This window comes from Dendrobates tinctorius, unplaced genomic scaffold (genome assembly GCF_039654945.1).
Source record: "Dendrobates tinctorius isolate UK_male_01 unplaced genomic scaffold, ASM3965494v1 ptg000035l, whole genome shotgun sequence".
Classification (NCBI taxonomy): Eukaryota; Metazoa; Chordata; class Amphibia; order Anura; family Dendrobatidae; genus Dendrobates; species Dendrobates tinctorius.
The window spans coordinates 58456471-58481425 of record NW_027361703.1 but is presented as its reverse complement, the minus strand read 5'-3'; the positions used below and the strand labels follow the sequence as shown (position 1 = coordinate 58481425).

At 49.4% G+C, this 24955-nt stretch overlaps 1 protein-coding gene across 4 annotated transcripts in view; it reads right to left on the bottom strand.

Annotated features, from left to right (window-relative positions):
• The window catches only part of CELSR1 (cadherin EGF LAG seven-pass G-type receptor 1), a 220635-nt gene extending 208200 nt beyond the window's left edge, over window positions 1-12435 (bottom strand). For 2 of the 4 annotated variants that reach the window (XM_073573501.1, XM_073573504.1), the window contains exon 1: window positions 8994-12435. In XM_073573501.1, the coding sequence (XP_073429602.1) occupies window positions 8994-12306 (3313 nt within the window). In that variant the 5' untranslated portion in view covers window positions 12307-12435. The remainder of the gene's footprint in view (window positions 1-8993) is intronic. The other 2 variants (XM_073573502.1, XM_073573503.1) reach the window with 1 other exon arrangement.
• Between the last annotated feature and the right edge of the window lie 12520 nt (window positions 12436-24955).

Below are 24955 nucleotides of genomic sequence, written 5' to 3'. Positions count from 1 at the left end.
ATGTGTCACTTAGGCTAGGTTCACATTGTGTTAGGGGCATCCATTAAACGGAGGCGCTAAAGCTGATGCCCTGTTTGGCATCTTTTTTTACAGGTGAAGCAATTATCACCTGAGCAATACAAAGGAAATCCTGAAAACATGATCTGTTGGTGGGCCTTGAGGACTGGAGTTGGAGAACCCTGCTATAATGAATGGCAATGGGTGCACTAATGCATCTGTTACATAGCGTTAGCGCCGCTTAGTAACAGATCCGTTAAAAGCATGCCCCTAACACGATGTGAACCCAGCCTTATCGAGCTGCTTGCTATAGTTTTAATAAAATCACAGTTTTATCATCAGATTTTCACTACAGGACTAGTAAACCTGCTGCCAGGTAGTCCTCCATATTCATGAGCTCTGAATAACCCCACCCCGCCACTGATTGGCAGCTGTGTACATTGCACATGGGCAAAAACCTGCCAATCAGAGGTGTGGGCGGGGCTATACAGAGCTCAGCATTCACAGAACTGGTAGATCTGCAGGAGATAAAACGGATTATATCAAAATGACAGCAAGCAGCTCTTTATTTGCCGCATCACAGGAATCAGGGTCTCTGTCCCTACATTGTGCAGTTCTCAGATGCGGGAGCAATAAACCTGGTGACAGATTCCCATTATTGTCCCTACAAGATGGGTACTACTAATCCGCCTCGGTGGACACCAGAGCACAGATTGCACTTTATATAATACACTGAGTATGTGATTTTTTTATTGACTATTTTTGTAGGAATGCTGAGTAATGTCTTGATTACTGTTTTTTTCTGGTTTGTAGCTGCACAATCCTGATGGAAAGTATCATGCGCAGATTCACAGAGCTATAGCGTTATTACAAACTGTTAATAACCCATACCCAAGTCGTAGTTATAGAAAATTGCCTTTGGTACTTTAGAAAGGGAGAACGATTGTGGAAATATTAAAAGGCAGTCTTCGGGCTTGTTTAGACGCGCATAGTACGTGTGCTGTCCATGTTACTGGCCAATGTTATTCTATAGGGCTGTTCAGATGACACATTATTCACACAGACCGAGTGGGGGGAAAACAATTCAAAAACATGCACTAGTTTCCATTCCCTTTTTCGGATCAAGTCTGTGGGTGCACAAAAAGAGAATCATCTTCCATAAGGATTATCCATGTGGATGACTATACAGAAGAAAATCACCTGATTTTCTTTATGGAAAATTGATTTCCACATACTCATCTGAACTCGGCTTTAACTGAAAAAAACTTTAAAGAGAACTTTCAATTGATTTCTTCAGTTAGGGAGAAATGCGACATAAAACTGCAGTGTTCTCCCTAGGATACTCCATTGGCCTGGCTTGCCTGCCATGTGGCCTCACGGGGAGGAGGCTAGAATTTCAGCATGGCAGCTGAGAAGAAAGGGCCCGATCGGCTGCGTCCGAGAGCCAGCTGCGCCATGGAAGCACCCACAGGTGCGGATCACTCTGGGTGTTCTCCTGACACGCTGCATTTAGCGCTAAAGGGAAACATCCAGATAGAATAGAGTTACCCAATTATGGGAAAAATTGCAAAGAAAATAAACTGATACTGTAGAAGATGGGATTAAACTCTACGGTGAAATACATTCTTTCTGACATTCCTAGACTGCAAGAAACACAAATCTAACCAGTAAAAGAGAAGACATACTGAATGCAAATAGGTGGAATATTTCTAGGAGCCAGGTGTAAGCGTCGCCCTTCCGAGACGTTTTGTATTGGGGCTGTAAGATCACACTATTAAGGCAATACAATGGTCAGCATTTCACAATGGCAAGAACTAATAATGTGCAGTAATATACTGGACGATTACCAGCACAACCACTTAGATGTCCAAGACTCGTGTACAAAAACACCCCACTAGAGATATCATAGCAGCCATTAATAGCTTTATATATAATCTTATTACATACACTGGAGCGAAAGAAAAAAAAAAAAAAAAATCACATTCCGCAGTAGAAAGTGAGAATTCCCCTCCCCCACGCCCTTTGTGAAATACTGCCTGGCTTTATAGAACAACAATGGCAAATGGGGGTGTCCATTATATAGAGGAAAAGTGGCCATGTGACCCGCACACAATGGAGGTGGCCATGAGAATGCTGCCCGTCCGCTCCCTACAAGATCTATGTCATGCCATTCAGCAGTGGAGACCTTGCACACTGTGTCTGAGGAGCCACATGGAAATCACCTGTAGGGCTCTATCCACCCAGGGGCGTTATACAGCGGCACCAGAACACAAAGGGTCAACACAAAAACATATTAGGCCTCTATTATCACAATAAGAAAAACTCTGTATTGCCCATGTCAGCCAATTACATCCCAGCTCTCATTTTACCAAAACCGTTTAAAAAATAAGAGCTGAACTGTGTTTTATACAAATGTGATAATTAAAAGGTTATTCCCATCTCCAACATCTTATCCCATTATGTAATAATAATATTAGCAAATACCTCCAATTAATAATTTAGTATAGTTTTACAGGTTTACTATGTTGCTTACCCCATGTGCAGGGCACTGTAATAGCTCAAGTATTCATGGTTACAAACGTTCATACAGTGACAGTTAACTGGACGTAACCATGGATACCTAAGTGACTACAATGCCCCACATGGGGAAAGAGGCAAATCAGAAGAACTATACTAAATTTCTAAATGGAGGTATTTGCTAATATTATTATTACACCCACTACATATTAGGATACAATCTTGGAGACGGGAATACCCCTTTAAGGCCAAATATGTTTTGTTTTTTTTTACCTTGTATAGAAAAGTGAATTCTGATATCTTTTTTTCCCTCAACTGTATAGAGACATGTATCAGAATTCACTTTTCTATCTGAAGGGTCAACACAGAAACATATTAGGCCTCAATTATCAAAGCTGTCTAAACCAAAATCTCTCCTCGTTGCCTATTAACGACCACAGTTCAGCTTCTATTTTTTAAACAGTTCAGGTAAAATGAGAGCTGGGCTGTAATTGGTTGGTATGGACAATGAAGAGTTATTGTATTTTCTGCGCGTTTTTTGCGGTTTATTTCTGCGCGGTTCCAGACTCATAGAAAATAGCTAAAAATGTGGAATTTTCCGCGAATTATTGAGCATGCTGGGTTTACCGCAAAGCGTTTTTTCGCGGTAAAAAACGCATACATCTGCACAAAAATTGCAGAATTCATTTAAATGAGTGGTAAGCTTCTTTTAAGCGTTTTTGATGCGGTTTATTTGGAAAAAACGCTACGTGTGAACACAGCCTTAGGGTACGTGCCCACGTTCAGGAATTGCTGCAGTTTTTACACTGCGTATTTATGCAGCATCAAACCTGGAGAGCCAGATGTCACAGCATAGAGGATGGGATTTCTAGAACTCCCATGTTCACTATACATTTCTATACACCTGCAGCTCACCCACGGACACTGACATTAGGCGCGTCTCTCCAGGCTGCAGCATGTCCGTTTCTCTTGTGTAGACGCTAGTGTCCGCAAAGAATGTATGGGATGCTATAAATCCGCTCGGTTCAGATTCACCTGCATTCAATAGACGACAGTGGCTTGGACGTGGGGGACACGAGGTGCATCCAAGGCACTGCTAGTTCCGGATCGTGGGACATGAAGATGTCTGAGGACTTGGGTCCGACCTCAGAAATGACTGACAATAATAGGATTTATTTTTGCAAGTATTAAAGGTTGAGATTTTTGGGGGGTGAGGAATGGGTATTATATTTATGTTCCTTACAGCTAAAAGGTAAAGTGTACAGTACGTTGAGACATGGAAGGGCACAATCCATGGCATCCATACAGCACAGCGAGCTGCGGATTTGTAGTGTGCCTGAATATCTGTGTGATGGTTTGAAAACAATGTGGTTTTGTACAATCTCATCCACTTGCAAGGAGCTGTAATTGCACTGTGTGAACACACACTGACGGAGTCTACAAGCGGCCTGTCATAACATTTACAGCCTTGTGTGCAGAAAATCAGCTCTGGCTAAACCATGACTACAAGTTCAGTGGTCTGTGTTCTTTAAGGACCCCTGTCAGGGATCTTCGGGGGCTGACACTTGTTTAACTGAAGTCTCTGCTAAATCCTAGATACACAGAAGAAAAAGGTCCTGTTGCTGCAGGGAGGCGAATTCGGCCAAATGCTCCTTTTTCCCATGAAAAATATGCTCAATGTGAGAAGGAAAAAAAACCAACACGCAGGCATTGCGTTTCGTGATTAGCTTGGCTCCGACTGATACCTCTGTAAAGTGATCCAGAATTTCCTTCTCCAATTATACAGAAGCCTCGCTCTACGCTCTGTCCTAACATGTCAGTCCGGGCCTGGCAGGAATCCTTCAGGAGCTGTGTTTAGTCTGTGTCTGTCCCCTGTCTGTAGATAAGAGGGGAAAGTGTATGGGCAGAAAGGTACAGGAGCTGGAGTCAGGCCTCTCTGCACCACAAACAGAAATGACACCCTTGGAACGGAATACGAAAAGCGCTCATATCAAATTATACACTAATTACAAGGCGAGGAGAATAATATTGTATATATGCATTATTATACATTGCTTATATAGCGCCATCATATCCCACAAACACTGTCCCCATTGGTGTTCACTATCTACATATTTGGAGAAAGTCGGGGTACCTGGAGGAAACCCACACAGACATGGAGAGAACATACAAGCTCCTTACAGATGTGGTCCTTGGTGTCCAGGACCCCAGTGTTGCTAAGTAAGAACCACTGTATTGCCCATTTATACTGAATATACACCATTTCATATGACATTATATAGGCTGCAATGTACACAATAACGAGTGCATCCACTATAAAGGAGAGCCCCAACACACTACAATAATGCAGGACACATACACAAAATGCAACAGTCGAGGCCACAGCCGGCACTCAGATCTTCTGAAAAGAATTGCTTTACTGATCCAGTAATATACAAAGGCACAACAAATGGCTGAACACAACAGCACAAAAAGCCTGATATTTCTTTCCTGCTTTTTTTGATTTTTGTGCTGTTGTGTTCCACCATTTTTGGAGCCTTTTGCTCTTGCTATTTCTGGAGTATTTCGCGTGTTCCTGGATAGGTGAGCGGATTGCTCCTTTTTCACATTTACATACACAAAATGGCACATGAATCATGAGAGTAGATGACATATTACAGGCGCTCACTGCTTTTTTGGATGACATCACAATCCTTTGGCCGGACAATCATTTGTTACGTGTGCCCATTGGTTGAGGAATAATTTGCTCTAGAGTACCCAAGATAAGCCAGTGCTCATGTAGGCATACACAGAACGTAGCCAGCAGGTTCTAGCACCCTTTATATGGCTCCTGTGTCTAATTTAGTCAGTTATTAAACAGTAATTTCGCTAAGAACAAGCAACTGGAATAAAACGTTCTAACATTCCAGCCAGGAGTCAACCTCAGAGTTCTTGCCTCCATTCCTACATCCATGTAGCCATATGGACGGATCACCTACATGTAGACGCATATACATGGCAATGCACAACGCGGCTTACATTACAAAGCTACAGGGCACACGTACGGTAATCACTTAATTGCAAGACAAGTGTACCTACATAATACAGTGTGACATAACAACAATGTAAAAGAGCCGGTTTCCCTGTGATAGTTCGAGATCTATTTCCATATACACAGCAGATATTATATTTAGGCAGCATGAACCATTCAGATGTAGTCTAAGGCTAGACATAGTGTATATAGTGCAGGGGCAGCTCCACTCACCGTGCAACTGAATCATTTATAGACTTATATTCCGGTAGTGTCATTAATATTATCAAGTAATCACCATGAGAACAGTCAGGACGTGCTCAGACAAGAAGGCCAACCAGTCTCCTTTATGGACATTCAGAACTCATTGTAAGGTTCTGCCATTTACACTGTTTAGGAACTTCTATCCCAAATGTACCAGACCATGGGAAAAATTCTAAAAAATGCTGTACAACCACAAACCCACTTCTCTTTGGCTATGTTCACACTTCGCACTTTTCCTGCGGTTTTTCCTGCAGGCTAAATGTGCTCTAAGCTGCTTAGAAAAAGCAGGTTTTGCTGCATTTTTATCAGATACATTTGTCCATTCTAAACAATAACACAAACAGATATCATAGTTATACAGTCCATCAAAGTAGAGGCCCTGTACCTACAGGTTGGTACACTTATTAGAGGTTAATCAAAATTACATGTCAGCTCCCCTGAGGAAGTCCACGCAAAAAGCGCGTTGTAGCTGCTGACTCATCCTGGAGTGACACTATGGGAAGAATTTGGAGTAACTGATAGATTTTACTCTCAATACATACTGTACATAGGTGTACTGGCTGGGATTTTTCTCCCCATAGGCCAAGGTCACATTTGCGAGAAACTCGCACGAGTCTCGCTCCTCAATACCCGGCACTGCCACCGGCACTCGGGACCAGAGTGTGCGGCTCCATGTATTTCTATGCAGCTGAGCGCTCCGGTCCGAGTGCCGGCGGCAGTGCCAGGTATTGAGCAGCGAGACTCGTGCGAATTTCTCTCAAGTCTCACCCCGGCTTTATAGTCTTTTTGATAATTGAACTTATTTTGACTGCATTGTACTCTTTCCAGTAACACCATGCCTTATATTGGGATTATGTGACATGTTAAAGCACTGGCACTCTATGATCGGCATCTTGCACCTGCATAAGTTTCCATGGTTCATTTCCCATATCCACCTTTATTTTTTTCTTAGATGAGTCGGTCTCCCTGTCCTCACATCACTAATTAATATATATATATATATATATATATATATATATATATATATATATATACACACACACACACACACACACACACACACGTTTTTATATGTGTTTTTTTTTTTAATAAAACTTTGTAACAATTTTTAACTGAACCATTACTCTGTGTTTTTTGGCGTTTGAACATTTGTCTCTTGAGCGTGCGAACCATTACTCTGTGTTTTTTGGCGCTTTGAACATTTGTCTCTTGAGCGTGCTGATAAAGTTTAGTGCTCCTCCAAAAACCATGATACAATTTCCTTAGGCTTATGGACCAAAAATGCCACAAAACCTTATACCTGCAGTTTTGGCTTGGTTTTTTTGCACTTACTCATTCCTGTCTATGGGTGAAAAAACACTGAAAGAAGTGACATGCTGCAGTTTTCCAATTCAGACAGGAAAAAAAAAAACGAACAATGTGTGTGCATGAGATTTCAGAAATCTCATAGCCTTTGCTGGTACTGTGAAACGCAGCGGAAATTTGCATTAAAAAAAAAAAAACACAACAAAAACACAATGTGTGAACATAGCCTTATTCCTATTTTAAAGAAGCTTGGAGGGGCGGATAAAACATTATTTTGCAATATATAGTCTAGAATTTGTACTTTGTGTCTCCTTATTCCATAAACAAGCTAAAGGGTCATCCCAAAACCATGTACCGTATTTCCTATTCACCGGATACAAAGTGAATGTGTGATGCTGAGGGTCCATCCCCAGAAGAGAGGATCAAACGTTCCCTGTGTGAACAGACCGTCAGTAGACACATGCGACCAGCAGTCTTAGGCCGGGGTCACACATGCAAGAAACACAGCCGAGTCTCGCATGTTAATACCCGGCATTAACCACTGAGCCACCATGCCGCCCAACATGGGGTTATCCACGTTTGAGAACATTTTCCTTTAACCAAAATCAGCACATTTGCTATTTGGTTTCTTTAAATATTTCACATTATTTGCCTTCCATATCCTCTTACTATTGCTGGCAGCAGAAGGAGATAACTGAGGATCTATCAGTGAGTTTGTTCTAACAGCAGAGTCTTTTATCTGTCTTGTTCTCAGCTGATTTATGACAAACTACATCAAAGTTGAATTTGCAAGGAAACAAAGAGGCGATAAAAGCAAAACGGTGCAAAATCTTTACTAAAACCCTATTTGAAAAACTATTTTTAAACCCAAAATATGTGCATTTATGAAAAAAAAAAAAAAAAAAGCAACAAATGTGAACGACCCCTTTATGCTTGCAGTGTGTTTGCCAACCTTACTACAGTGGTCAGTTCTTGATACTTCAGACACTTTGATGTGGCGCAAACGATTTTTCATGAGATGTATGTACTGCCTAATGGAAATCTCTAGACTGTTATAAGGCTATGTGCACACGCTGCGGATTTGGCCTCTGTGGATCTGCAGCAGTTCTGCAGACAGTGTACAGTAGCATGTTAGTCTATGTGATTTACAATCCGCTGTGCACATGCTGCGGTTTTTCAACTGCGGAAAAGCTGCGGTTTTGAATCCGCAGAGAGAATTGACATGTCAATTCTTCCTGCGGATTCCGCTGCGGTTTGCCACCTATTCCATTGTCCAGGTGGCAAACCGCAGGCCAATCCGCAGGTCATCTTACCTGCGCTTTTACCTGCGGATCCGCAGATACAAATCCGCAGCGTGCGCACATAGCCTAATAGTGATGAAGGTGATCTATGCTTTGCCGACTGATCAGACTGAAAACACACCATACACACTGAGAATAATCACTGAAGCCATGGCCACCTGTAAAATGAGTCGGACAAACTAGATCTGGTGATGCCACATGAGATGAAGCCCAGGCGGCTATTCTACACCATAGCCATGCATGTAGACAGAGGCGGTGTGCATGCACCCAGGCACTGCAGATGTGCCCCTCCTGCATCAGTAATCGGCCACATAAAGAAACAAGAATACAATCAATACTACCACCATAGAATTTGTATAATAACAGATATCAAAAGCATTTGTAAGGCATCACATAGAGCAAGACAACCCCGTCACACTGCCTCCAGTAAGTGCTGCAGATTCCTACAGCTAACAGAAGGCAGCCAAGACAGCAGAGGTTGTAAATCTCTACAGGCTGCACACAGCTGCTACACCTGTTAAATTGGTATACGCATTACTGTGCAGAGAATCTGCATGCTATCATCATACATAGACATGAGACCGTACTCAATGACTCACCAGTAACAGAAACTCTCATCATGGCTTCCAGGGGTCTATTGTTGTCCAAGTCTCTGCTGAGCGTCAGATCTCCAGTGGATGGATCCAGGATGAGAAGATTTAACTCATTGCCCTGAATAAAGCTGTAGTGTAACGTATCAGACACGTCGGGGTCATAAGCAGGGATTTTTCCGATTACTCCTGATGGGAAGCTATTGGACTTATTGGTCACATAGTTGTTAAAAATAATCTCAAAGTCCTGTAGGACAGGGTCATTGTCATTCTTGTCCAGCAGCTTGACATGGACAGTAGCCCTGCTGACCAATGGTGCTGAGGTGGCCTGAACCACAATGACATACTCCGTCTTCACCTCATAGTCCAGGTCCACTAGAGCGGTCAGGTCCCCATTGAAGAGATCCAGCTGGAAGACCTCAGGGTTGTTACCTTCAACTATCTGGTACATGATCTGGGCATTGGTTCCTTCATCAGGGTCTGTAGCAGTTATCCTGGCCACAACAGAGCCCACCGGACTATTCTCCTCCACAAATATATCCAGCTCATCTTTCTCAAACACTGGAGGATTGTCATTGATATCTAAAACTGCAACCTGGATGTCCACAGGGGCTTTCAAAGGTGGGTTCCCTCTGTCTACTGCAAATGCTTTCAGATTGTACACAGGTACATTTTCCCTATCTAAGCGACGATTTGTCCTAATAATACCAGAGGTGTACTCAATGTAAAAGTCACCATCTCCATCATCCCCTCCCTGAAATGTGTATGTGACCCTCCCATTCATCCCAAAGTCCCTATCTGTGGCAGATATCTGTAGCACACTGGTGGAGACTGGCACATCCTCAAACACAGCACCCTGATACCTGTCCCTCACAAACTGAGGACTATTGTCATTGGCATCTAGAATTTGTATCTCTACGTAGGTGGTGTCAGACTTCTGAGGAATGCCATTGTCCTTGGCAGTCACAGCCAGGGTATAAGATGCCTGATCCTCATAGTCTAGTTCTATCAGTGAGGTGATGGTCCCAGTATCAGGGTCTATCCTAAACTGAGGAATGTTATCCTCCATGATGTACGTGATCCTGGCATTTTCCCCTGTGTCTTCATCAGTTGCACTTATTGTAACTATGGAGGTGCCTATAGGTTTGTCTTCACTCACACTTACTGTGTAATGTGAGCTCTGAAAGACTGGCCTATGGGTATTGGCATCGGTGACATTGATGAAGACCAGTACAGTGTCATAGCGCGTGCCATCAGAAGCTGTGACGGTGAGAACATACTGCCTCTCTTGCTTGTAATCCAAGGGTAGAGCTAACGTGATGAGTCCACCCCCACTCTGGCTAGTGATGGCAAATCGGTTCCTGGTGTTGCCACTAGTGATCTGGTATGTGACCACACTATTCACATCCCTGTCCACGGCGGTCATGGTGAGGACACTGCTACCCACAGCAGCATCTTCATTGAGCCTCAGTTGGTAGACCTTCTCAGTGAAGGTGGGGTTGTTGTCATTGACATCCAGCACTGTTATAGTCACACTGGCCGATGAACTCATAACTGGCTCTCCATTATCTCTTGCCTCTACTCCAAAAGTATAAGACTCCACAGATTCCCGATCCAGCTCTACAGACACGGTAATCCAGCCGGTGTTGTTATTGATAACAAAGGGGAAGTTAGGTGGTGTATCCGTCAAACTATATTGTATCCGAGCATTGTCTCCAGAATCGGCGTCATTGGCTTGGATGTGGACTACAGAGTAGCCTATGGGAACATTCTCCAGGACTGTGGCCTGGAAAGGGGTGCTCACAAAGATGGGGGCATTGTCATTGACATCCACCACCTGCACTGATACCATGCCAGTTGTGTTGATTAATGGAGGTCGGCCACCATCTTGGGCTTTGATCCTTAGTGAGTATTCCCTGACAGCCTCATAATCCAGCGGGTAAATCACATCAATGTCCCCAGTGAATGAATGGATGTAGAACTGGCCCTTGATGTTGCCACTCACGATGCTGTAGTAGACCATGGCATTGTTGCCCTTGTCCTTGTCTGTGGCCTGGACCTGCAGGATTTTGGTGTTGGGACTGACATTCTCAGGGACTTGTACCACGTAGCGCTTCTCCGTAAACTGAGGGTAATTGTCATTCTCATCCTCTATGTTGATGTACACTGTGGCCGTGGCACTTTTGGGGCCTGGGTCCTTCCCCTGGTCATTGGCCTCCACGATGAGTTGGTAGTCTGCCACAGTCTCCCTGTCCACTTGCCCCCTAGTCCTGACTACTCCAGATCGGGGGTCTATCTCGAACACGGCATTCACCCCATCTGCGTTGACCAGTCTGTAGAGCATGTTGGCATTAGAGGGGGCGTCCCCGTCGGTGGCCCTTATGGTCATCACTTCGTAGCCCACTTCCAGGTTTTCCCTAATGTTTTCCTTATATACGGACTGCTCGAAGGAGGGGACGTGGTCATTAGTGTCACTCACTGTCACTGTCAGGTAGGTGACAGACGACTTCCTGGGGGACCCAAAATCGGTGGCGGTCACCTTCAGTACATGCGTGTTCTTGGTCTCCCGGTCCAGGACCTGGGTGGTGCTCACCGTGCCGGTCTCGGCATCTATGTGGAAATAGTCGGCAGACCTGCTGTCAAACAGAGCCTCCATGTAGTACTCCACACGGCCCGCATCGCCCGCGTCCTGGTCCACGGCCCGCAGGGAGGTGACCCGGGTGCCCGCCGGCTCATTCTCGGGCACGGACGCCTGGTAGGTACTCAGCTGGAACTGCGGGCTGCTGTTAGGGCTCCGCTTCAGCCTCGTGTGGCCCCGAGGGGCCAGCCGGACCCGCACCCGCAGAGCCCGGCGGGAGGCAGCAGGCTGACACACCAGGTGCCCCGCCGCAGAGTCCGCACACTGCCGCCCTCGCCACCTGCACTCCGACACCCCCAGCGATGCCCGCAGCAGCTCCTCAGTCCGGGCCACCTGCTCCGGGGAGCACAGGGACGTGCCCGCCTCGTACTCCACGTCCACAGTCCGGTGCTGAAGGTGGCAGCGCTGCCCGTGAGCCCGCACCTCCAGCTTGATGTGCACAGCGGTCCGCCGGCTCCTGGAGCGGAGATCCACAGCCAGCGGCGACAGCGGCTCACACCGGGCTCCGCTCCGCAGCCTCAGCCGCCCCTGCTCCGTCTCCACATCGCCGCTCATCACTCCCCGCAGTCGGTACGTCCAGTCCGAGCCCAGGGACACATTCACCGCTGCCCCGGGATAAAGGTGCACATCCAGCCCGTCCGCCGGCTGCAGCAGCCCGAGCACGCACAAGCACAGCGCCCACATCTCCAGTCAGCGCGGGCTGCGGGGCGGCATGCCGGGCACTCCGCAACTTCTCCCACAGGTCCCACGGTAACTTTACGAGTGAGTCCAAAATGGCTCCCACCCCCTCACAGGCTGCGCCGCTCCTGTCCTCCTCCCCCTCCGCATCTCATTACCAGAAACCTGCTCTATCTCCATCAATCCGCCCTGCCGGGAGCTTCCCACAGCGGCCACAGGCTCCTCCGTGCCGGAGAGGCGGGGGCCCACAGTGTGGGGTCACCCTGCGTGTCCGGCACATGTACCGGGCTGTGCCAGCACTTATATACCGGGCTGCACCGGCACTTATATACCGAGCTGTGCCAGCACAAATACCGGGCTGTGCCAGCACATATATACAGGGCTACACCGGCACTTATATACCGAGCTGTGCCAGCACATATACCGGGCTGTGCCAGCACATATATACAGGGCTACACCGGCACATATACCGCGCGGTGCCAGCACATATACAGGGCTGCACCGGCACATATACCGCGCGGTGCCAGCACATATACAGGGCTGCACCGGCACATATACCATCCTATGCACCAGACTGCTCCAGCACTTATATACCGGGCTGCACCGGCACTTATATACCGAGCTGTGCCGGCACTTATATACCGGGCTGTGCCAGCACTTATATACCGGGCTGCACCGGCACTTATATACCGAGCTGTGCCAGCACATATACCGGGCTGTGCCAGCACATATATACAGGGCTACACCGGCACATATACCGCGCGGTGCCAGCACATATACAGGGCTGCACCGGCACATATACCATCCTATCCACCAGACTGCTCCAGCACTTATATACCGGGCTGCACCGGCACTTATATACCGAGCTGTGCCAGCACATATACCGGGCTGTGCCAGCACATATATACAGGGCTACACCGGCACATATACCATCCTATGCACCAGACTGCTCCAGCACTTATATACCGGGCTGCACCGGCACTTATATACCGAGCTGTGCCGGCACTTATATACCGGGCTGTGCCAGCACTTATATACCGGGCTGCACCGGCACTTATATACCGAGCTGTGCCAGCACATATACCGGGCTGTGCCAGCACATATATACAGGGCTACACCGGCACATATACCGCGCGGTGCCAGCACATATACAGGGCTGCACCGGCACATATACCATCCTATGCACCAGACTGCTCCAGCACTTATATACCGGGCTGCACCGGCACTTATATACCGAGCTGTGCCGGCACTTATATACCGGGCTGTGCCAGCACTTATATACCGGGCTGCACCGGCACTTATATACCGAGCTGTGCCAGCACATATACCGGGCTGTGCCAGCACATATATACAGGGCTACACCGGCACATATACCGCGCGGTGCCAGCACATATACAGGGCTGCACCGGCACATATACCATCCTATGCACCAGACTGCTCCAGCACTTATATACCGGGCTGCACCGGCACTTATATACCGAGCTGTGCCAGCACAAATACCGGGCTGTGCCAGCACATATATACAGGGCTACACCGGCACTTATATACCGAGCAGTGCCAGCACATATACCGGGCTGTGCCAGCACATATATACAGGGCTACACCGGCACATATAACGCGCGGTGCCAGCACATATACAGGGCTGCACCGGCACATATACCATCCTATGCACCAGACTGCTCCAGCACTTATATACCGGGCTGCACCGGCACTTATATACCGAGCTGTGCCAGCACATATACCGGGCTGTGCCAGCACATATATACAGGGCTACACCGGCACATATACCGCGCGGTGCCAGCACATATACAGGGCTGCACCGGCACATATACCATCCTATGCACCAGACTGCTCCAGCACTTATATACCGGGCTGCACCGGCACTTATATACCGAGCTGTGCCGGCACTTATATACCGGGCTGTGCCAGCACTTATATACCGGGCTGCACCGGCACTTATATACCGAGCTGTGCCAGCACATATACCGGGCTGTGCCAGCACATATATACAGGGCTACACCGGCACATATACCGCGCGGTGCCAGCACATATACAGGGCTGCACCGGCACATATACCATCCTATGCACCAGACTGCTCCAGCACTTATATACCGGGCTGCACCGGCACTTATATACCGAGCTGTGCCAGCACAAATACCGGGCTGTGCCAGCACATATATACAGGGCTACACCGGCACTTATATACCGAGCAGTGCCAGCACATATACCGGGCTGTGCCAGCACATATATACAGGGCTACACCGGCACATATACCGCGCGGTGCCAGCACATATACAGGGCTGCACCGGCACATATACCATCCTATGCACCAGACTGCTCCAGCACTTATATACCGGGCTGCACCGGCACTTATATACCGAGCTGTGCCAGCACATATACCGGGCTGTGCCAGCACATATATACCGGGCTGCACCGGCACTTATATACCGAGCTGTGCCAGCACATATACCGGGCTGTGCCAGCACATATATACAGGGCTACACCGGCACATATACCGCGCGGTGCCAGCACATATACAGGGCTGCATCGGCACATATACCATCCTATGCACCAGACTGCTCCAGCACTTATATACCGGGCTGCACCGGCACTTATATACCGAGCTGTGCCAGCACAAATACCGGGCTGTGCCAGCACTTATATACCGGGCTGCACCGGCACTTATATACCGAGCTGTGCCAGCACATGTACCGGGCTGTGCCAGCACTTATATACCGGGCTGCACCGGCACTTATATACCGAGCTGTGCCAGCACATATACCGGGCTGTGCCAGCACATATATACAGGGCTACACCGGCACATATACCGCGCGGTGCCAGCACATATACAGGGCTGCACCGGCACATATACCATCCTATGCACCAGACTGCTCCAGCACTTATATACCGGGCTGCACCGGCACTTATATACCGAGCTGTGCCGGCACTTATATACCGGGCTGTGCCAGCACTTATATACCGGGCTGCACCGGCACTTATATACCGAGCTGTGCCAGCACATATACCGGGCTGTGCCAGCACATATATACAGGGCTACACCGGCACATATACCGCGCGGTGCCAGCACATATACAGGGCTGCACCGGCACATATACCATCCTATCCACCAGACTGCTCCAGCACTTATATACCGGGCTGCACCGGCACTTATATACCGAGCTGTGCCAGCACATATACCGGGCTGTGCCAGCACATATATACAGGGCTACACCGGCACATATACCATCCTATGCACCAGACTGCTCCAGCACTTATATACCGGGCTGCACCGGCACTTATATACCGAGCTGTGCCGGCACTTATATACCGGGCTGTGCCAGCACTTATATACCGGGCTGCACCGGCACTTATATACCGAGCTGTGCCAGCACATATACCGGGCTGTGCCAGCACATATATACAGGGCTACACCGGCACATATACCGCGCGGTGCCAGCACATATACAGGGCTGCACCGGCACATATACCATCCTATCCACCAGACTGCTCCAGCACTTATATACCGGGCTGCACCGGCACTTATATACCGAGCTGTGCCAGCACATATACCGGGCTGTGCCAGCACATATATACAGGGCTACACCGGCACATATACCATCCTATGCACCAGACTGCTCCAGCACTTATATACCGGGCTGCACCGGCACTTATATACCGAGCTGTGCCAGCACATATACCGGGCTGTGCCAGCACATATATACAGGGCTACACCGGCACATATACCAGCCTATGCACCAGACTGCTCCAGCACTTATATACCGGGCTGCACCGGCACTTATATACCGAGCTGTGCCGGCACTTATATACCGAGCTGTGCCGGCACTTATATACCGGGCTGTGCCAGCACTTATATACCAGGCTGTGCCGGAACTTATATACCGCGCGGTGCCAGCACATATACCGGGCTGTGCCAGCACATATATACAGGGCTGCACCGGCACATATACCATCCTATGCACCAGACTGCTCCAGCACTTATATACCGGGCTGCACCGGCACTTATATACCGAGCTGTGCCGGCACTTATATACCGGGCTGTGCCAGCACTTATATACCGGGCTGCACCGGCACTTATATACCGAGCTGTGCCAGCACATATACCGGGCTGTGCCAGCACATATATACAGGGCTACACCGGCACATATACCATCCTATGCACCAGACTGCTCCAGCACTTATATACCGGGCTGCACCGGCACTTATATACCGAGCTGTGCCAGCACATGTACCGGGCTGTGCCAGCACTTATATACCGGGCTGCACCGGCACTTATATACCGAGCTGTGCCAGCACATATACCGGGCTGTGCCAGCACATATATACAGGGCTACACCGGCACATATACCGCGCGGTGCCAGCACATATACAGGGCTGCACCGGCACATATACCATCCTATGCACCAGACTGCTCCAGCACTTATATACCGGGCTGCACCGGCACTTATATACCGAGCTGTGCCGGCACTTATATACCGGGCTGTGCCAGCACTTATATACCGGGCTGCACCGGCACTTATATACCGAGCTGTGCCAGCACATATACCGGGCTGTGCCAGCACATATATACAGGGCTACACCGGCACATATACCATCCTATGCACCAGACTGCTCCAGCACTTATATACCGGGCTGCACCGGCACTTATATACCGAGCTGTGCCAGCACATGTACCGGGCTGTGCCAGCACTTATATACCGGGCTGCACCGGCACTTATATACCGAGCTGTGCCAGCACATATACCGGGCTGTGCCAGCACATATATACAGGGCTACACCGGCACATATACCGCGCGGTGCCAGCACATATACAGGGCTGCACCGGCACATATACCATCCTATGCACCAGACTGCTCCAGCACTTATATACCGGGCTGCACCGGCACTTATATACCGAGCTGTGCCGGCACTTATATACCGGGCTGTGCCAGCACTTATATACCGGGCTGCACCGGCACTTATATACCGAGCTGTGCCAGCACATATACCGGGCTGTGCCAGCACATATATACAGGGCTACACCGGCACATATACCATCCTATGCACCAGACTGCTCCAGCACTTATATACCGGGCTGCACCGGCACTTATATACCGAGCTGTGCCAGCACATGTACCGGGCTGTGCCAGCACTTATATACCGGGCTGCACCGGCACTTATATACCGAGCTGTGCCAGCACATATATACAGGGCTACACCGGCACATATACCGCGCGGTGCCAGCACATATACCGGGCTGCACCGGCACATATACCATCCTATGCACCAGACTGCTCCAGCACTTATATACCGGGCTGCAGCGGCACTTATATACCGAGCTGTGCCGGCACTTATATACCGAGCTGTGCCGGCACTTATATACCGGGCTGTGCCAGCACTTATATACCAGGCTGTGCCGGCACTTATATACCGCGCGGTGCCAGCACATATGCCAGCCTATGCACCAGAATGCTCCAGCACTTATATACAGGGCTGCACCGGCACTTATACACAGGGCTGCACCGGCACATGTACCAGCCTACACCAGCACATATACCAGCCTGTGCACCAGACTGCTCCAGCACTTATATACAGGGCTGCAGCGGCACATGTACCAGCCTACACCAGCACATATACCAGCTGTGATAAAACACTCCGGGATCGCCTTTGCTGGGGTCAAAGGTCACGTGCATTCAGCATGAAACTCAGGCGCAGAGCTGGGATTCGGGTATAACTGACCCTGGGTCAGGTTTATTAACAGTGAAAGCAATGCAAAAGGAAATAAAACATAAAACAAATCCTTGCCTATCCGGCACTAACTAAACAATGGACAACCTAACTACCAACTGGCGGGCTTCTCCCGTCCAGCCAAACCACAGTTGCAGTGGGCACTGCTTCCACTCACGTGTGTCTCTCACACAGACAGGCTCTCTGTGTTCCCAGGCTGAGACACTCACACAACCACCTGGCATCCTTTTATATCCACCTCCCATTATCCATTAGTAAGCAGGTGCGATACTGACCAGACTAGGCCACATAGGAAAGGAATCTGGGCGAGATATACCTGCCCTCATCCACTATTCCCACATGATTCTCACATATCCCCCCCCTCTGCTCAGACCACTCCGGTCGAGCAATGACACCCGCAAAACAGTGCACTCGGGACAGGGCATCTGCGTTTCCCATCTGTACTCCTGGGCGGTGCTCCACCGTAAAAGTGTAGGCCTGCAGGGTAAGGAACCACCGGGTCACCCGGCTATTCCGTTCCTTGTTCAAGTGCATCCACTTGAGAGGGGCATGGTCAGTGATCAGCCTGAACTTTCGGCCCACCAGGTAATATTTGAGGGCCTCTAGAGCCCACTTAATGGCGAGGCACTCTTTTTCTACGACTGCATACCTTTGCTCGTGTTTATTCAGCTTCCTGCTGAGATAGAGGACTGGGTGTTCCACTCCGTCCCTCACTTGTGAGAGTACGGCCCCGATACCGGTATCAGAGGCATCCGTTTGTACCACAAACTCGCTGCGGAAGTCTGGAGTCACCAGTATGGGCTGAGAGCAAAGTGCCCGTTTTAGGCTATGGAAGGCTTCTTCAGCCGCTAAACTCCATTTAATCATGACGGAGTCTTTCCCTTTTGTAAGATCCGTCAGGGGGGTAGCGATGGCTGCAAAATTGGGTATGAACCGGCGATAATAGCCAGCGATCCCCAGGAAGGCTTGTACCTGCTTCTTGTTGACAGGTTGCGGCCAGTCCTGAACTGCCTGAATCTTATCAACCTGGGATTTAACAACACCCCTCCCAATTACATACCCCAAATACCGGGCTTCTTCTAGCCCGATGTGACATTTCTTGGGGTTCGCGGTTAGACCTGCCTCCCACAGGTCGTCAATCACAGCTTGTACTTTCTGGAGATGAGTCTCCCAGTCCAAGCTGTAAATGACAATGTCGTCCAAATAGGCCGAAGCGTACCGCCTATGTGGCCTCAGGACTCGATCCATCAGTCTCTGGAAGGTCGCCGGTGCTCCGTGCAGTCCAAACGGCATATACACATACTGAAATAGACCTTCTGGGGTAGCAAATGCCGTCTTTTCTCTGGCAGCCTCCGCCAGAGGGATCTGCCAATACCCCTTTGTTAGGTCTAGGGTCGTAATATACCGGGCTTTTCCTAACCGATCTATTAACTCGTCGACCCGGGGCATAGGGTAGGCATCAAATTTTGAGACCGCATTCAGTTTCCTGAGGTCATTGCAGAACCGGATGGTGCCGTCCGGTTTAGGAATTAGCACAATCGGGCTGGACCAAGCACTGTGCGATTCCTCAATGACACCTAACTCTAACATTGCCTTCACTTCTCGGGAAACGGCTTCACGGCGCGCTTCCGGGATTCGGTAGGGCTTTACGTGAACTCTGACACCAGGTTCCGTTACAATGTCATGTTTCATTAGCGTAGTCTGCCCGGGTTTTTCTGAGAAAAACTTTTGGTTGTAAAGTAGAAACTGCCTGACCTCAGTCTTTTGCCGCTCCGAGAGAGTCTCTGCAACCCGTACCTCCGGTACAGTATGTGAGCAGACGGGACGGGCCAGCTCCGCTGACAAGGCAGACCGATCTTTCCAGGGTTTTATCAGATTTACATGATAAATCTGTTCAGGTTTCCGTTTACCTGCCTGGTATACTTTGTAGTTTACTTCACCAACTTTTTCCTTAATCTCAAAGGGGCCCTGCCACTTTGCCAGGAACTTACTGTCCACCGTGGGGACCAGGATCAACACCCTATCTCCGGGTGCAAACGTACGGATCTTGGCGCCCCTATCATAGATTCTTTTTTGGGCTCCTTGAGCCTGTATCATGTGTTCTTTGACGATAGGCATAACAGCCGCAAAACGGTCCTGCATTTGTGTGACGTGATCTATCACTGTTTTAAACGGTGTGACCTGACCCTCCCAGGTTTCTTTTGCAACGTCTAACAGTCCGCGAGGACGTCGGGCGTACAATAACTCGAAAGGCGAGAATCCCGTGGAAGACTGGGGTACTTCCCTGATGGCAAAAAGCAAATACGGAAGTAAATAGTCCCAGTTCTTCCCATCCTTGTCTATCACCTTTCTCAGCATCTGCTTCAGAGTTTTATTGAACCGTTCGACCAACCCGTCTGTTTGAGGGTGATACACGGATGTGCGTAACGGTTCGATTTGCAACAATCGGCAGAGCTCCTTCATTACCCTGGACATAAAGGGGGTCCCCTGGTCGGTGAGTATCTGTTTTGGTATACCGACCCGACTAAACACATGCACCAGTTCCTTGGCAATTGTCTTGGTGGCCGTGTTACGCAAAGGGATGGCCTCCGGGTAACGAGTGGCATAATCCAAGATGACCAGGATATGTTGGTGTCCACGTGCAGACCGTGGAAGGGGCCCAACTAAATCCATCCCAATCCTCTCAAACGGGACTTCAATAATAGGTAGGGGTACCAAAGGGCTACAGAACCGGGGCTTAGGTGCAGAGGCTTGGCAGTCAGGACAAGACTCACAATACACACGAATATCGTGATGCATGCCTGGCCAAACAAAACAGTGTAATATCCTTTCGGTGGTTTTCTGGACTCCCAGGTGACCTCCCATCACATGTCCGTGGGCCAGGTCCAGCACCTGCCGCCGGTAGGGTTTTGGCACGACTAATAGTTGCACCGTATCTTCCCCCTTTTTCTCTATCTGATAGAGTAAATCATTCTCCAGAACCATGTAAGGATATGCCAGCCTAGAGCCAGGTTCTACGGGTACCCCATTTATCACTTTTACATTTGTCCTAGCCTGAGAAAGGGTAGGATCCTTTATTTGCTCGCTTTGGAAGTCATCTTTCTGAACTTCCAAATCCGGCAAACGGGGAGGTGGACGGCTGTCGGCCTCCTCCTCTTCCCCGGTCTCCTCCGTATCACCCGCCATGACTGAAAACGGGAACTGCAGGTCATTTCCCGCAGACTCTTCCCCCGAGTCTTCCGGGGAGACATCTTCCAGGGGTTCGAGACCCCCACGCGCCCTGGGAGAAGAATCATGTACACTATTACCCGAGGGCATCAACTGATTCTCCCACAATTGCCAGAAGTGGGGAAAATCCCGGCCCAGGATAACATCATGCAATAACGCCGGGACGAGTCCCACTTTATGTTGCACAGACCCATAGGAAGTAGTAATGCATATGACCGTGGTGAGGTACGAACAGGTGTCTCCATGCACACACGTTACAGAAAATTTGTCTGACGGTCCAGTCGGGGCTGATACCAGACTGGCCTTCACCAGAGTCACCACACTTCCCGAGTCTAACAATGCCACCACATTTTTTCCATCAAGAGTTAAATCACACAAGTGTTTTTCCACCGCCTTTTGACCAGCATTCACACTCACTACCCGTGCAACCATAGACATGCGGTTTTTAGAGTCTGTGACGTCGCACTGCATGGGTTCAGTAGTGAGCGGACAGTTCGCAGCAACATGTCCCATCTCTTGGCAGCGGAAACACCTAACGGGCCCCTTGCTTAGACCATAGTTCGTTACTCTCGGCCTCGCAGTGGGGGCAGTCCCGTTTTCCTCCCCCACTGTCTTAGGGATTTTTCCATCTCCCCTACTCCCTGGAACAGTCTTACCGGTTCCACATGGAGATGATGAAGAACGAGGTGGGGTAGCGTCGTCTCGGAGTCCTTCCGCCACGGAGTAACGTTCAACCAGATCCACCAGTTGATCTGCCGTCGTAGGATTTCCATGGCTTACCCACTTCCTCAGGGCTGGCGGTAGAGCTCTCAAGTACTTGTCCATGACGACTCTCTGGATTATCTCTGGCGCTGTCAACACCTCGGGTTGTAGCCACTTCTTCGTCACGTGGATCAGGTCGAACATCTGTGACCGCGGTGGTTTATCCGGCTGATAAGTCCATTGATGCACTCTCTGTGCACGGACAGCGGTCGTCACTCCCAGCCGGGCCAAGATCTCGGCTTTCAGTTTGTCAAAGTCCTGCGCAGCTTCAGGCTCTAAGTCATAATAAGCCTTTTGGGCCTCACCGGAAAGAAACGGGGCAATCAGGCCGGCCCATCGTGCCTTCGGCCATTTTTCTCGCACCGCCGTCCGTTCAAACGTGGTCAGGTATGCCTCGACGTCATCTTCGGTCGTCATTTTCTGCCAGTACCGACTCACGTGAATCACTCTCGACTCGGCTTCCAGGTTAAGCTCAGGTAAGCTTGCCAAGCGCTGCGCCACCTGCTGGAGAAGCGAACGATCGGTAACTGTCATGTCCACCAACTCCTTCAGCTGGGCCATCATCACCCGATTAGCTTCTTGCTGGACGGCGGTGGACTGTACCAGCGCTTTCACCACGTCCTCCATGCTCATGCTTGCAACGTGATGCCCGCATTCTCCACCACAATGTGATAAAACACTCCGGGATCGCCTTTGCTGGGGTCAAAGGTCACGTGCATTCAGCATGAAACTCAGGCGCAGAGCTGGGATTCGGGTATAACTGACCCTGGGTCAGGTTTATTAACAGTGAAAGCAATGCAAAAGGAAATAAAACATAAAACAAATCCTTGCCTGTCCGGCACTAACTAAACAATGGACAACCTAACTACCAACTGGCGGGCTTCTCCCGTCCAGCCAAACCACAGTTGCAGTGGGCACTGCTTCCACTCACGCGTGTCTCTCACACAGACAGGCTCTCTGTGTTCCCAGGCTGAGACACTCACACAACCACCTGGCATCCTTTTATATCCACCTCCCATTATCCATTAGTAAGCAGGTGCGATACTGACCAGACTAGGCCACATAGGAAAGGAATCTGGGCAAGATATACCTGCCCTCATCCACTATTCCCACATGATTCTCACACAGCCTATGCACCAGAATGCTCCAGCACTTATATACAGGGCTGCACCGGCACTTATATATAGGGCTGCAGCGGCACATGTACCAACCTATGTACAGGGCTGCGCCGGAACTTATATACAGGGCTGCATCGGCACATGTACCAGCCTACACCAGCACATATACCAGCCTATGCACCAGAATGCTCCAGCACTTACAGTATATACAGGGCTGCATCGGCACTTATATACAGGGCTGCACCGGTACATGTACCAACCAATGTACAGGGCTGCGCTGGAACTTATATACAGGGCTGCACCGGTACATGCACCAGCCTACACCAGCCCATATACCAGCCTATGCACCAGACTGCTACAGCACTTATATACAGGGCTGCACCGGCACATATATACAGGGCTGCACCGACACATGTACCGGGCTGTGCCAGCACATATACCAGCCTACACCAGCACATATACCAGCCTATGCACCAGACTGCTCCAGCACTTGTATACAGGGCTGCACCAGCACATGTACCGGGCTGTGCCAGCACTTATATACAGGGCTGCACCAGCACATATACCAGCCTATGCACTTGAATGCTCCAGCACTTATATACAGGGCTGCACCGGCACTTATATACAGGGCTGCACCGGTACATGTACCAGCCTATGTACAGGGCTGCACCGACACATGTACCAGCCTACACCAGCACATATACCAGCCTACACCAGCACATATACCAGCCTATGCACCAGACTGCTCCAGCACTTATATACAGGGCTGCAGCGGCACATGTACTAGCCTACACCAGCACATATACCAGCCTATGCACCAGAATGCTCCAGCACTTATATACAGGGCTGCACCGGCACTTATATAGAGGGCTGCACCGGTACATGTACCAGCCTACACCAGCACATATACCAGCCTATGCACCAGACTGCTCCAGCACTTATATACAGGGCTGCACTGACACATGTACCAGCCTACACCAGCACATATACCAGCCTATGCACCAGACTGCTCCAGCACTTATATACAGGGCTGCACCGGCACTTATATACAGGGCTGCACCGACACATGTACCAGCCTACACCAGCACATATACCAGCCTATGCACCAGAATGCTCAAGCACTTATATACAGGGCTGCACCAGTACATGTACCAACCTATGTACAGGGCTGTGCCGGAACTTATATACAGGGCTGCACCGGCACATGCACCAGCCTACACCAGCACATATACCAGCCTATGCACCAGACTGCTCCAGCACTTATATACAGGGCTGCACCGGCACTTATATACAGGGCTGCATCGGTACATGTACCAACCTATGTACAGGGCTGCGCCGGAACTTATATACAGGGCTGCACCGGTACATGCACCAGCCTACACCAGCACATATACCAGCCTATGCACCAGACTGCTCCAGCACTTATATACAGGGATGCGCCAGAACTTATATACAGGGCTGCACCGGCACATGCACCAGCCTACACCAGCACATATATCAGCCTATGCACCAGAATACTCCAGCATTTATATACAGGGCTGCAGCGGTACATGTACCAACCTATGTACAGGGCTGCGCCGGAACTTATATACAGGGCTGCACCGGCACATGCACCAGCCTACACCAGCACATATATCAGCCTATGCACCAGACTGCTCCAGCACTTATATACAGGGCTGCACCGGCAGTTATATACAGGGCTGCACCGGTACATGTACCAACCTATGTACAGGGCTGCGCCGGAACTTATATACAGGGCTGCACCGGCACATGCACCAGCCTACACCAGCACATATACCAGC